The following is a 15,628-nucleotide window of genomic DNA, read 5'->3' on the forward strand; positions in this document are numbered from 1 at the left end:
TTTCTCTGTTTGTTCACAGAAAGAGGTTGTCACTGGTTTTGCTAGCAGTTATTGCCTGTGGTGAATGCTCATGTGGTTTGCTTGGGCCATTTCAGAAGGGATGCTTTTTTGGTCTGAAGTCACATAAGTTGGGTAAGGATGGCATATTCCATTCCCTCAAGGACACCTGTGAACTTGATAGGATTTTATGGCAGTCTTGTGGTGTTGTGATTACCATTAGTAGTACTATGTTTTTTTAAAATTCCAGACTTATTCCCCAGTTGATGTAATGGAAGTTAAACCCTCAGATGTAGATCTTCACTGCAAGAGGATACAAAGAGGTCTTTGTATTCTCTTTACCACAGGACTGGAGAGTAGCCAATGTTGTTCCTTTGTTTAAGAAGGGCAATAGGGTCAAACCAGGAAATTATAGGGCAGTGAGCCATACATCAGTGGTAGGGAAACTAGAGAAGATTCTTGGGGATATGATTTACTTACATCTGGAAAACCATGGATTTTTTAGGGATAGTCAGCAGGGGGAAGTCATGTCTTACAAACTTGATTCAATTTTTTGAGAAGGTGATGAAGATGACTAATGAAGGTAGGGCAGTGGATGTTGTCTACATGGACTTCAGTAAAGCATTCAACAAGGTTCCTCATATATGCTGGTCCAGAAGATTAAGGTCCACAGAGACCTGATAGATTGGATTCAAAATTGGTTTGGCCATAGAAGACAGGGTGGTGGTGATTGGAGGTCTCTGACCAGATCAGTCACAGGGATCAGTGCTGGAATCTTTGTTATATATATAAAAATGATTTGAGTGAAAGTGTGAGTTTGCAGATGACGCGCAAATTGGTGGAGATGGTGAGGAAGGTTGTCGAAGGATATAGTAGGATATACACCAACTGGAAATATGGGCAAAGAAATGGCAGATGAAACTTAATCTGGACAGGTGTGAGGTGTTGCAAGGTGTTGAGGGGTCAAAAGTAAGAGAAAAGTATACAGTAAATGACAGGAACCTTAGGGCCACTGATGTACAGAGGGATCTTGGGGTGCAAGTCCATCGCTCCCTGAAAGTGGCAACAGAAGTAGATAGGGTGGTGAAGAAGGCATATGGCATACTTGCCTTCATCGGTCGGGGTGTTAAGTATAAAAGACGGGAAGTCATATTGCAGCTGTATAAAATTTTGGTTAGACCACATTTGGAGTATTGTGTGCAGTTCTGATCACAACATTACAGGAAGGATGTGGAGGCTTTGGAAAGGGTGCAAAAGAGGTTTACCAGGGTATTGCCTGGATTAAAGAGTGTTAGCTTATAAGGAGAGGTTGAACAAACTTGGACTGAGGGACAACTTCATAGAAGTTCATAAAATTATGAGAGGCATAGATAGGGTAGATAGTGAGAGTCTTTATCCCAGGGTGGAAATGGCAAATACTAGAGAGCATAGATTTAAGGAAGTAGGGAGAAAGTTTAAAGGAGATTTGCGAGGGAGTTTTTTTTTACAGTGCCTGGAACACACTGCCGGGGAGGTGGTGGAAGCAGGTACGACAGCAACATTCAAGAGGCATTTAGACAGGCACATGAACAGGCAGGGGGTGTAGCGATTATATACCATGTGCAGACAGATGGGATTAGTTTAAATTGGCTCGTGTTCAGAACAGACATTGTGGGCTGAAGGGCCTGTTCCTGTGCTGTACTGTTCTGTGTTCTATGTTCTGTGCTATGTATCAACCAATAATTTATCCACTCTGCTATAGTGCCCCTTGGTGGGGAGGAAGAGTGCATCAATTGGAAGTCAGAAATGGACTGTCTGCCATGTTGGTGTAGGCAATAGAAATGACTTCCAGATGGTGACTGAACAGCCATTAGGTCACTTTGCACATACTCCTTGAGACCTTCCTTTCTAAAGTCAAATTTGCCTAAGAATGTAAAGAGGATGAATCTGAAACACTGCACAACCATAAATGGGGATCAGCCAGAGGCCTGATTTTCAAGTAGGAGCTGGAGTCAGACAGCACTAAGCAGGCCCTTTGGCCCACCGTGTCCATGACAACTTTTTTGCCCATTTGCAGTAATCCTATTTGCCTGCATTAGGACTGTATCCTCTATGCCTTTATATTTAGGAGACAATTTTTGCAAAATGCTAGTTTGTGTTCCTTCTTTTACTTATTTGTTTCTCCCTGTCCCTTCCTTTGTCACTGTCTCTATTTTTTTGCTTTTTCTTTTCCTCTTCTCTCACTCTTTCTTCCCTGTTGTATAAATAGCAGTTGTGTGCAAACCAGAAGTACCAATCATTTAACTTTTGTTTGATCCCTTCACAATTGGTTAATCCCAAATGGTTCCAATGATAAAGGGTGATGGGGAGTTGATAATCCAAATATTGTTAGTTTATAACCTGGTTGAATACGTTTACATTCTTCAATCTCATCCACTGAACTTCCAGTTGAAGATTTTGTGGATTGGCATTGTTTATATTCTCTGTGTTACACTAAGAGCCAACTGTCAACACCCTCCTCCTCCTGTCTGCATTTATGGCTCTGGGCAATGCTCTCTCTAGCTGCATCAACTATTAGAGCTCAAGAAATCTATATGGACTCTACTTTGAGATTTTAGAGGCATTTAATTTGTTAGCTTGAGAGCGATAGAATGACAGTTGTCAATTTTAAACCTAATATTGATAGATTCATGAATTGATAGATTAATAAGGCTTGAACAACCTCCACAACTGAGCATTCTTAGCTCCCTGGGTAAAGCCCTCCAAAGATCCACAACCCTCTATGTAAGGAAACTCCTTCTCATGATCAGTACTAAATGTCCATACCTCTCAGCATCCACTTGGTCAATCCGTCTTTGTCCCAAATGTGTTAAGGCCTGTCGGACAAGTGTGATTAGGTGCTAAATCACTAAACAGTCACAATCTCTTGGATTGGTGGAGCAGGTTTGAGCAGCTGACTCAGCTCCTCCTCCTATCTTCCTGCTGTGGGAACAATACAAAAATGATATTATGAGTGTGGCGGGGAGCTTGAAACTTTACGCTGTAAACAATTGAAAAGACAGTGTGCAGCTAAATCATTTACTGAGCTGATTGCTTAATTTATTGCTTCATATGGGAGTGAGTGACTGGATTAAGTTGAACTAGTCCACTATCTTCACACTCTTTGTCTCCACTATTTTGTTGTAGGTCTAATAATGTTACATCTATCTTCAGGGAGCCACTTCTTTAGACCCCTCTCCCTTCCCTCCTCATGTGACCAGGCACGTAAGCCTAACCTTTAGATTTTTAAAAATCTGAATAAACTCATGTGAAACAACTTGGGGATGTTTTGTTATGCTGAAGCTAATTTGTTGGAACCAAGTAGCAAAAGCTTTCATGTCATTCACAGGGCTGTTGCTGGTTTTGCCTCTGAGCTGAAGGTTTTGTGTTCAAGATACGCTGCAGAGTCTTGCTCACCAAGCTTTAGGCTGATGATCTCCAATGGTGCAGTCCTGATGGAGTGCTGCACTGTCTGAGATGCTGTCTTTGGGATGACATGTTAATGTGAGACCTTGTCTATTCTCTCAATTGACATAAAAGATCCTCTGGCACTCTTTCAAAGAGGAGTGAGGGATTTCTATCCAGTCCCCTGGCCAATACCTAGCATCTCAGCCAACCTCATACAGCAGTTACTGCATTAGTGTTTGTTGAATCCTGCTCTGTGGAATTTGGCAGAAACATTTCCGACTATGCCCCAAAGGGCTTCAATGATAGTGAAGCACTTTGGCAATGTCCTGAGGTGGTCCTAAAAGGGGATATAGAAACACAAGTCTCTATTTTGTATATAAATACAAATTGGCTTGATCTTGATTTTCAGATTTTCAAATCCCCTCCAGCTTCATCAGCTTTTTGGAAAAGTGTTTTCTTTTTCTCCCACAGTATAGATAATCAAAACCAGAAAACACATTAACCAGGCCAAAAGATCCTAATTTCTTCATAATACTATGAAATTTTGACACAATCGATTTGCTGTTTATCAGTTACAGCTCGGCATTCAACACCATCATCCCCTCAGTATTAATCACCAAGCTTCAAAACCTGGGCCTCTGTACCTCCCTCTGCAAATGGATCCTTGACTTCCTTATCGGGAGACCACAGTTATTACAGATTGGTAATAACGTCTCCTCACTGACAATTAACACAGGCACACCTCAAGGATGTGTGCTTAGCCCACTGCTCTACTCCCTCTGCACTCATGACTGTGTGGCTAAGCACAGCTGCAATGCCATCTATAAATTCACAGATGACACCACTGTCATTGATATAATCTCAGATGGCAACAAGGAGGCATACAGGAGTGAGATAGATCAGCTGGTTGAGTGGTGTCGCAATAACAACCTTGCACTTAACGTCAGCAAGATCAAGAAATTGACTGTGGACTTCAGGAAGGGGAAGTCAGGAGAATACACATCAGTCCTCAGCAGTGGAAAGGATGAGCAGCTTCAAGTTCCTGGGCGTCAACATCTTGGAGGATCTATCCTGGGCCCAACACATTGATGCAATCCTGAAGAAGGCATGCTAGCGGTTCTACTTCATTATTAGTTTGAGGAGATTTGGTATGTCACCTAAGGCCTTTTCAAATTTCTGTACATGTACGGTGGAGAGCATTCTGACTGGGTGTATCACAGCCTGGTATGGAGGATCGCAAGAGGCTGCAGAGGGTTGTAGACTGAGCCAGCTCCAACAGGGGTACAACCCTCCCCACCTTGGAGGACACCTTCAAGAGGTGGTGCCTTAAGAAGGTGGCATCCATCATTAAGGACCTTCACCATCCAGGGCATACCCTTTTCTCGTTGCTACCATCGGAGATACGGGAACCTGAAGATCCACACTGAGCGATTTAGGAACAGCTTCTTCCCCTCTGCCATCAGATTTCTGAATGGTCCATGAACACTACCTCGTTATTCCTTTTTTGCACTATTTATTTATTTTGTAATTTATAGTCATTTTATGTCTTTGCACTGTACTACTGCCACAAAACAACAAATTTCACGTCATTTAAGTCAGTGATTGTAATTCTGATTCTGAACAGAGCTAGAACTGAATGGTGATGGTGACATCCCAGTGCACCTTCTGTCTTGCTCCATCCAGGTGGCAATTTGCTCTGGCTTTGGAGATTCTGTTGAAGGCATGGCAATTGGATATGGTGCATTTTGTAGTGGGTATTCACTGCAGCAGTGGTGCATCAGTAGTGGGATGAGTGGATGTTGACTATGTTGGATGGAGTGCCAGTATAGCTTGTTGGTAGTTGGATTAACAGTGGGAATATGGAGTTCCCCCTTTGGATGCCATTGGCATTCTAAGCACAAAGTACATCCTAAATTAGCTCTGGTTTCTGGTCAAACATATGTACATTGGTGTGCATTGTATCCATTGTAAACCTGTGCAATTGTACAAATATTTAGAACATACTACTTCATAAAAAATGCCTCTTTGATATATTTAATAATGAAAACCTGGTATAGTGAGCAGAACGGCTGATATATTACCAAAATACAAGTATATTAAAATTGCAGTGTCTATCTACCATCTGTGAGCAGTTCAGGTTTAAATTACCATAAGTGGTTTTTTAGAAATATATGGAAACATTAGTTGGCTAGATTGGGGTGCAGTTGTCAGTGTGTCAGTAAGCTAGAGAAAGATATATCAGTGATTTTTTTTCAATGCACGCCAATTACTCCCTGAAAGGACCGAGGTTATTAGACCTTTCCTGTCAGCCAACAAATGGGCACAATTGGTGGAAATTCGCCACCATGACTAATTTGGTATGTGGTCACGGAAAAGCTGACCTTTTTAACCTGAGGCACTAGATCAGGGAAGCCCTGACGTCCATTAGACGTAAATCTCACTTAAAATTTTTTGACACTGATACTGTTTACACTGGGAATTGCACTTCAACAAAGCAAATGAGCAGATGGTTTATTTAAAGAATTTTAAACATCTACCTGGCCCTTGCGCTGACTTTGTGGGACCCTTGATATTCTCTATGGTGCATTGCCTATTTTGTTGGGAAGAAGGAGTGGAGTGAAGGGAAATTCTCAGCCAACACATGAATGTTAATACCTCCTATTGCTGATTTGATCTCTGCTAATCATTACTGTGATCCTTGTATTGCAGGCCGCTATGTCCATATTGAAGGTTCTTCTGACAACATTAAAAAAGTGGGTACCCTTACCAGTCCTGAGCTCCATGCTCTGGGAGTGAGCTGCGTGAGGCTTGTGTATCAGATCACAGGCTCAGATCCTGGAAGACTTAACATGTACTTTCGACCAGAAGGGAACAGCTTTGACTTTCTGCTCTGGACTGCCAGTGATCCATCTGACAGCTGGAAGATTGCCAGCATAGGCGTGAGGAACATAGCAGAGAAATCCAAGGTATTCCAAGCATTTTTAATCACTTAACCGGTGTAATAAAAATTATTATAAGCAATATTCATGGAGTGTATTTGGACCTCAGTTCATCTGCTCCACATGCCATCAATCATGCTTTGGTTACCTCTGGATGTGACTATTCCAATGAACCTTGGGCACTCTCCCTGTTTCTACCCTTCCCAAACATAAGCTCATTCGAAGCTCTATAGTGTACTGATTGAAATCCCTGGGCCAATGGTGTTTTATGGGGAGTTTTGGAAGTTTGCCTCAAGACTAGGAAGGAACTGCATATAAGTGACCAAGTTGGGATGGTGTGTGACTGAAATGATATCCCCTTGCACTTGTTGCTCTTGCTTATGTAGGCAGTGGAGCTCAAAGTTTGGGGGTAGCATTGGTGAAATACTAAAGTATACTTTGCAGATGGTGCAGACTGCAGCCATGAGAATCCAGTGATGAAGGGAGTGAATGTATAAAGTTTAAACTGTTTACTTGATGATTGGAACTAATGGAGCGAAGGCTATGTACTAAAAGAAGTAAGGTGCTGACTTAATTAGGAGGACCTTCGATCATAATTAGAATCATAGTCATTTGCCAATCTGACAGCCTCTGTGAAGAAGAGTGAGATTAGAGGTTAAGGCAGTAACACTGAAAAAAGAGGGGTAGCTTCATTTTAGAACCAGCTCTGTCATTGTCTGTGTAATCTCCTTCAGCTCTACAGACCTCCCGAATTCCCACTCTTTTCCACCCCCCCTCCACCACCTACCGATCTTCTTCCTCACTTGTATTCATCCATCACCCGCCAGTGTGTACTTTCCCACCCCCCCCCCCCCCCACCCTTTTATTCTGGCTTCTGCCCTCTTTCTTTCCACTGAGGGTCTCTGCCCGAAACAACATCGACTTTTCATTTCCCTCATAGATGCTACCTGACCTGCTGAGTTCCTCCAGTATTTTGTGTGTGTTGCTTCAGACCTCTGAATTCTCCAGGTTTCTCTAATTGCAGCCTGTTGTGGATCCCTGAATTTAATCAATCCACCCATGATGGCCATGACTACCACTACCAAGGTTGTAAGCTCTGGAACTCTCTCTCTCTAACCCCTCGGCCTGCCTACATCTCACTCCTCCATAAGGTGCACCTTAAAAGCCCTAAAGCATGTACCACCAGGCTCAACAACAACTTCTAACCCCCTGTTCTAAGACTATTGAACGGTTCCCTTGTACGATAAGATGGACTCTTGACCTCAGTCTACCTCATCTTGCACCTTATCTTGCACCTTGTTGCCTACCTGCACTGCGCTTTCTCTGTAGCTGTTACATTTTATTCTGCATTCTGTTATTGTTTTACCTTGTACTACTTCAATGATCTGTATGAATTGTATACAAGACAAGTTTTTCATCGTACCTAGGTACATGTGACAATAATAAACCAATTCGAATCTGACCAAACTATTTTAATCACCTGTCCAGATAAATCCTTTTGCAGGTTTACACTGTTACGAGGCCAAAAACAAGCATGAGGAACAACATCTCCCCTTCCCTTCAGGCAGAAAGCAGCCTTCCACACTTAATGTCGAATTCTCCAACTTTAGGTAGCTCACTCTTTCTTTCTGTCAGTATCAGAATGGGCCATTTCTGCCTGTTATCATGTTGGCTCAGTTTTCCTTATTCTATTCATTATAGTTTGGCCTGCTAGTGTCACACAACCTGTTATTACAGAGAGAGGTTTAATGTGCTAGTAACCGCCCCATTAACTCACTTGGTCTCACCCTATCAGAGATATTCCCTTTGTTCTACCCACCCCTCCCTCACCTTCTCCCCAACTGAAATCTAGTTAATTTTTCTCACTTTTCCAGTTCTGATGAAGGATGCTGACCCAAAACGTTAATTATTTCTCTTCCACAGCTGAGCTGATGAGGATTTTTTTGTTTTTGCTTTGCTGTTTAATGTTTAATATTACTCCTGTGAAGCATTTTGGAACATTTTAACTACATTAAAGGTGTTATGTATTTGCAAGTTGTTGCTGAAATCATAAACAGGAACAAATTTAAATGCTGGTGTAACATGTTAAGTACTATTCTAACTGTCTGTTAGTGGGAATGGTACTTTGAGAATGGGCTTTTCTGTGCTCAGAGGCTGGAAAGTGGTGGAAATATGATGGATGGCCAACAATGGTTGACCGGCTATGAAAAGAGCATTTTAGGAAGAGAAAGAATTAAGAAAATAACTCTCAAGAATTTAAGAGTAAAAAGGCAATGTATTTCAGTACCACCTTTCACTTCCATTTCATGAGTTCCAGATTGCTCTCCAGCTAATGAAGTGTAGTTGCTATTGTAATATAGGAAACATAAGCAGCCAATTTTGCACAAAGCAGGCTCCCAAAAACATTAATGTGGTAACAATGAGATAATTTGTTTTTAGTGATGTTGGTTGAGGGATAGGTATTGGCCCTCAGACACTGGGGGAGAACATGCCCCCTCCGCTCTTCTTCAAAACAGTGCCATGGGAGCTTGATTTAACGTATTATCTGAAAGACTGCACCTGTGACTCCACAGCCTGTTGATCTGAGGTTCACAAAGCTATAGCTGGGACTTTTGGTATAAATCTGCTTAAGCTGAGCAACATTAAACATGGTATCTGCAAGCATTTTTCATTTTATTGCTAGTTATTGGAGATTTCCAACAAGGCCGTTCCAATTCAGCAGCAACTTGGAGCCTGTTCATATGATGTGGAAAAGTACATTCTGTGGCAGGTCTGCCCAGTGTGAGGAACCGTAATTCAAGATGCATGTGTTGAATTTTGCACAGAGTAGGACTAAACTGCTGCCTTTGTGTCCAGGAAAGAAAAATTATTCACCACAAAGAATTTAAATGATGTTTACAACTTCTGGTCTCATCACGAACCCATATGGGATCCAAAGTCTGAGTAGGGACCATCTGATCATTCAGGAAATTAGTTGACATAATAGAAGTAGATCATTTGCATTATTCTGAGTTTCATCTGTAGTTTATTTTGATATTGTTACTTTCTTAGTTGCAAAATATAATTTAACCATCAAAGAACATGATTTCCGCACTTTGTGAATTCTCTGCCAGGTGCCCAGTCCCATATCCTGCTGTGGTTGTTTAAAAATCCTGGAGCTCTTCCTGACTCTCTTTTGTCGGATATTTTGAGCTTTTCCTGCTCCAGATCCAAGACCACTTGGAAAGACCGAATGCTGTAGTACGTAAGGAGGTTATCCAACCATCATGTCTGTAATAGGTCTACATGCCAGCTATCCAGTTAGTCAAGCACACTCCCTATTTCCCTTTCTTTCCCTATAGCCTTCTCCCCCCTGCCAAGGTTCTAGGAAAGTTCCTATTGAATCTGATTACAACATCCTTTTAGACAGTGTTTTCCACATCACAACTCACTGCATATATTAAAAAAAACCTCTTCCCCGCTCTGCTTCTTAAATCCATGTATTCCAGTTAAAAATCCTATGGCCTGAATAAAAAATAATTTATACTTATTTACTTTATCAAAAGTCTTCATAGTTTTGAGCACTTCAATTAAATTTCTCCTTCACTCTATTTAACTGAAGTCCCACATGACTGGGACCATTCCAATAAATGAAAAGCAAAAAACCACAGAAGCAGGAAAATTGAAGTATAAGCAGAAGATGCCAAAAGTACTCAGCAGATCAGGCAACATCTGTGGAGAGAGAAACAATTAATGTTTCAGTTGAACAAGCTCTCAGCAGAACCACCTACCATAATACTCCCACTTGAAGAATCTTCCATCTCTGAATGAAGCAGTCATCCATTCCTGGCCTTTTGGCCTAACAAGCACCCATTTACACTAATCCTACAGTAATCCTGGAACTCTCTCCCTAACAACATTTTGTGTAGATCCACACCACAAGGACTGCAGCAGTTCAAGAAGGCAGCTCACCACCACCTTCTCAAGGGTAACTAGGATGGGCAATTAAAGCTGGCTCAGCCTGTGAAGCCCACATCCCTTGAATGAATATATTAAAAAAAATCCCATTTTATTCTCCCCACATTCCTTTCAACTCTCCCCATATTCTACCACTTACCTGCAATAGGGGCAATTTACAGAGGTCAACTAACCTACAAACCTGCATTTCTTTGGGACTTAGGAGGAAACTAGAGCACCCAGAGGAAGGCCACCGAGTCACAGGGAGAATGCGCAATCTCCACACAGACGGCACTTGAGGTCAGGATTGAACCTGCGTCACTGGAGCTGTGAGACAGTATCTCTACTAGCTGTGCCACTGGGCTGTCCAGTCTGCCTCCAACTCACTTTCAACAATGCACTCCAGATCACACCAGGTCACTGCACAAAATCCAGTTTCCTCATGTTCTTTTGTCAATCACCTTAAATCTGTGACCTGCCATTACCAATCCTACTGCCACTGGAAGCCACCTCTCCTCTATTAAATCTTCTCTTCACTTTCTCTGCCTTTGAGTAATGGTTCCAACTTCTACACACTCTCCACAGAATGAGTCATAGAAACACGCAGCACAGAAGCAGGCGCTTCGGCCCACCAAGTCCATGCCGACCACCAATCACCCATTTATGCTAATCTGACACTAATCTCATTGTTTACTCACCCACATTCCCATCGACAACCCCCCCCCCCCCCCAGATTCCACCACTCACATACACACTAGGGGCAGTATACAGCAGCCAATTAGCCAACCAACGGGTACATCTTTGGGATGTGGGAGGAAACCCAAGCGGTCACAAGGAAAATGTGCAAACTCCACACAGGAGCACCCAAGGTCAGGATTGAACCTGGGTCCCTTGCACTGTGAGGCAGTGGTTTAACTAGCTATGCCACTGTGTCGCCTGTGGAAAACCTCAACCATGGTACTAATCTAATAAGATTTCATGATTCCCTATCCCTTCCTGCCCTAAAGCCCAGGCTGGGAATGAGCCTGTCTCCAGGCTATTGTGGAAGAAAGAAAGATCTACGTTTCTGTAGCACCTGTCACAGCCCGTGATGTCCTAAAGCACTTTGCAAGCGGTGAAAGACTTTAGAACCACGGTCACTGCCGTGATTTTGGAAATATTGCAGCTGAATTGGGCACAGCAAGCTTCCACAAACAGCAAGGTGATATTCAAATCATCTGCCCTGGTGATGTTTGGTGAGAGGTAATTATTGGCTGCAGGATGCCAGGGGAACTTTCTGTTCTTGTTCAAAAAGCCTCTCTGTTTCACATCACATCCAAATGTGGCACCTCTGACAATATTGCACTGAAGTCTAGGGGCAGATTTTGTGCTCCAGTCTCTCAGGAACCCACAACCTTCAGACCCAATGTGAGAATGGTGGCAGCTGCCGCTTTACAGGGTGTAGACGGCCTGTCAGGACCTTCTGCTGGTGAACCTCCATGTGGCTGAGACCAGAATAAGAACCCAAAAGTGACAAAAAACTATTTGGAGAGCTCCACTAAGTTGTGTTCCCCAGCTTAGCCAGACCTGTTAAGAGACTGGGGCCTGGAAATTTGGGCGCATGTTATAACCACCGCACTGGCACGCCAGTGACAGTTTCAGTCAAGAATCTGCTGTTGCCAACTTCAGGAGGTGTGACTGAGGGGGAGCGTAACTTTATCATGAATCAAATTTTATTGCCTGGGTATCTGACTGGATCAAGGAGATTGGGGAGAGGGGGCTGGCAGTTGTAGGCCCAATCGGGGCCTGGGGTCCGGTCACATTGGCAAACAAGTAAATAGCTGGAGGATGGGGTTACTTTGAACTATGTTTGTCTGATACACAATGGACGGCCTGAAGGAAAATTCCATGTGTAATAGAGAGAGTGGAAAATTGGGGAAGCATAGTTAGTCAAAAATATCAGTGAGGTCAGTGGCTGAGCATCAGTTCCTTGCATAAATAATTAGGGCCCAGCTAAAACAGTGCTACAGATGTTCAGAATAGAGCAGAGGTTAATATTTCCAAACTTTCCCTTTTAATTTTGTGTACTACCTTTACAGATCATTCTAGAAGGTATTGTCAATCCAGACCCAAAGGCCAGTATTGCAGTTTTTGAGATCAATGTCACTCCTGGGTATTGCATTGGTGAGTATCCAGTTAAAATGTACAGGTGCTACAATATTGTGTTAACTGTGGAATGTGTGGAACCATTGTTGAATGTGCTCATCCAATATCTCATGTACACCAACAACACCTACTCCACCACAACACCACCTCCCCTGAGTTCTCCACTGTTAGATTACAGGTCTGCCAGAGAGCACTGGATAAGCAGAAATTTCTTCCAATGAAGATTGGCAGGCCAAAGATACTGTCTTCAGTCAACAACACAAGCCCCATTCCCCAGCCACTGACTTGTTCTCTCTCTCCCTGCCAATTGTTTGAAACAGTTTACACCTTGGTGCTATTAATAAGATTGCTATTTGCACCCCATGGAAAGATACAGCATGGAAACAGGCCCATTGCTCCACACTGCTGACCATTGAGCACCCATTCATGCTAATCCTACGTTAATTGCGTTTTTTATTCTCCTCATATTCCCATCAACTCCCCATGGATTCTACCACTCACCCACACACTAGAGGGAATTTACAGAGGCCAATTAACCTGCCAACTCGTACATGTTTGGAATGTGTGAGGAAACTGGGGTATCCAGAGGGAACCTACGCACTCAGAGAGAATATGCAATCTCCACACAGACAGCACTCGAGGTCAGGATTGAACCCGGGTTGCTGGAGCTATGAGGCTGTGGTTCTACTAGCCCTCCCACTGCGCCGCCCAACCCCCATGACATCGTCCATCTGTGCCTCTGCCTTTGCTCTCCCAGTGCTGGAATTCCCATTCATGGTGTTTACCTTGGGACTTGACTATTTCAGCACACCCCTGACCAGCCTTCCTTTTCTGCTGCCCTTGACGTGAGGTCACTCCCCTTCTGCTGGTGCCTTGTCTCATGTTATCTATAGTTTGTTGATCACTTCTGTTCAAACCAGTCTGGATAGTGGATAAGCAAGCCATTGATTTTAAAATTCATCCTTCAAGGTCTCCTTCCCATCTACATAATTCCCTCCAAGATCTTGTGTACTTCTCAAATTCTGGCTGTCCCCGAATTTAATCGCTCCGGCCATAAAACCCTCTAGGATCTCCACGCTCCTCCAAATCCAGCTTCCTCAGCATCCCTGGTTTCCATCTCTCCATTATTGGTGGCCCTGCCATTAGCTGCCTGGACCTCAAAAGCTGGAATCCCTTACTGGAAGCCTCTCTTTATGATCCTCCTTAAAACCTTATTTCAAAGAGCTTTTGGTCATCTCACCTCATGTTGTCTGACTTTCCATGCTATCAAATTTTGTCCAGTAACAACTCCAATGATGTACCCAGGGAGGCTTTACTATATTAAGAGTGCCAGCAGTTGTTGTGGATTTGATTGTGATTCTAATCATTGATCCTTACGGATGACCCAATCTTTCTTTTACCATTGAAGAGTGTACCTTTGAAGAAAATCATCTCTGTGGATATAACAACAGATGGAACCCAAACCTGAACTGGCTGGTTGGTGGAGGATCGGTCCGAGATTCACCCTTGCTTCTGCCCACTGATCATACATTGGACAATGAGCAAGGTATGTTTCCTGTAACCCAGACATTCTAGATGTGGTCAGAAAAAAATATTATTTTAATAGTGAGACATGCTGATGAAATACCAACATAGAATGAAACTTATAACGCTGAAGGAGACCATTTGGCCTATTGTGCCCGGGTCAGCTCTTCAATTGGTCCCACTCCCTGAATGGTGGAGGAGTTGAGGACTAGAGTGCACAGCCTAAGAATTAGATCCATGACTTTCAGGAATGAAGTTAGAAAACATTTCTGCTTGCATTGGAGCTAGTACTCCTCACCACCAACATAATACAGCTATAATCAGGCAGGGGACGGGCAGATTATGGATAAAAATTCCCCACTTCCTGGCTCTAATAATAATGCACAAATGAAGTAATCATTGCTCTAATTACTTAAATGGCCAGTTACAACAAAACTCTTGACGAGTAGTACCTCGCGTAAAGACGTCAGATCACTATTCTGCTGGTGTGAAAGTGGTGTGCAGATCACCCTGACATATCTTGTGGAGATATGAAATTTATTTTCCTGTTGCTCCCTTGTGTGGGGACACTGATAGAGGGGATGACTATGGAACCCTTCTGCCAATCTCTCCTTATAGAACATAGAACAGAACAGGCCCTTTGGCCCACAATGTTGTGCCGACATAGCTATTCCCACCTGCCTACAGAATGCCCATATCCCTCTATTTTCCTCCCATTCATGTGCCCATCCAAACCTTTCTTGAAAGCTCCCAATGAGTTTGCCACCACCACCCTATCAGGCAACGCATTCCAGGCATCCACCACTCTCTCAGTAAAAAAACGTACCCCTCACGTCTGTTCTGAACCTACTACCTCATATTGAACACAAATTCCAACCCCACTACTGAACACAAATTCTAACCTCAAGTTCTTGGCCAGATTGGGAAAGAGTTGAAAGTGTGTCAAAGTTGAGTCTTTTCCTGTTCTGACAGTACACAGATGGCTTAGAGTCAAACATTCCTTTGCCCACCACATCAATGAAATTGCAGAACTGGAAATTTTAGGTAACTCCAGGGCTAGAAGAAAGTCCTGGGGGTAAGCAGAGAGACTGAGCCAACACTCAGGGGCTCTATTATTGCATAGAGTCCATAGTGGTTCTGACAGGCCTCCTGGCCCCCTGATGCACCCAACCTGCCATGTATCTCATTAACCAGGACCTCCATGTCCATTTAAGTTAACCTGGGGAGTTCTTTACCCTCCTTCCTCATCAAATAAGGACATTGTGGATGTTGCTGCTGCCTAGCTGCCATGGGAAGTGTGCCTCTAAGAGCTGATGCTCTTCTCTGATGGCTGAGCAGTGAAGTATTGAGACCCCTGCTGGACAGACTGAGCACCTGTCTGGAATTGGGCAGGTCCCATTTTGATGCTCGTTTCAAAATATATCCGTGCTTTTGCAGGCTTGTTTTTGGCTAATTTTGTGATGCTTTGCAGGGGATGAGATTTGATGTTAGTGCTGAACGGATTGTTGTTTTAGTGCTGCAAAAACAAAAAAGCCCAATTCCTAAACACAAGTTCAAGTACTGTATGAAAATGAAGTTTGACTGGGGTTACTTCCAATGCAAATTGGAATGTCTAGCAGAAGTGCCTGTTAGCTCAACATTGCTGAAGCATATAAATTAGC

General features: G+C 43.2%; 1 protein-coding gene across 2 annotated transcripts in view; it reads left to right on the forward strand.

Annotated features, from left to right (window-relative positions):
* mamdc2a (MAM domain containing 2a) overlaps positions 1-15,628 on the forward strand; it is an 89,451-nt gene that overhangs the window by 20,975 nt on the left and 52,848 nt on the right. The window contains exons 1-4 of one of the 2 annotated variants that reach the window (XM_052020039.1): positions 4,464-4,571; positions 6,133-6,389; positions 12,377-12,461; positions 13,852-13,989. In XM_052020039.1, the coding sequence (XP_051875999.1) occupies positions 6,273-6,389; positions 12,377-12,461; positions 13,852-13,989 (340 nt within the window). In that variant the 5' untranslated portion in view covers positions 4,464-4,571; positions 6,133-6,272. Of the gene's footprint in view, positions 1-4,463; positions 4,572-6,132; positions 6,390-12,376; positions 12,462-13,851; positions 13,990-15,628 lie in introns of those variants that run through there. The other variant, XM_052020038.1, reaches the window with a different exon arrangement.

Source organism: Pristis pectinata, chromosome 7, assembly GCF_009764475.1.
Source record: "Pristis pectinata isolate sPriPec2 chromosome 7, sPriPec2.1.pri, whole genome shotgun sequence".
In the NCBI taxonomy this organism is placed as follows: domain Eukaryota; kingdom Metazoa; phylum Chordata; class Chondrichthyes; order Rhinopristiformes; family Pristidae; genus Pristis; species Pristis pectinata.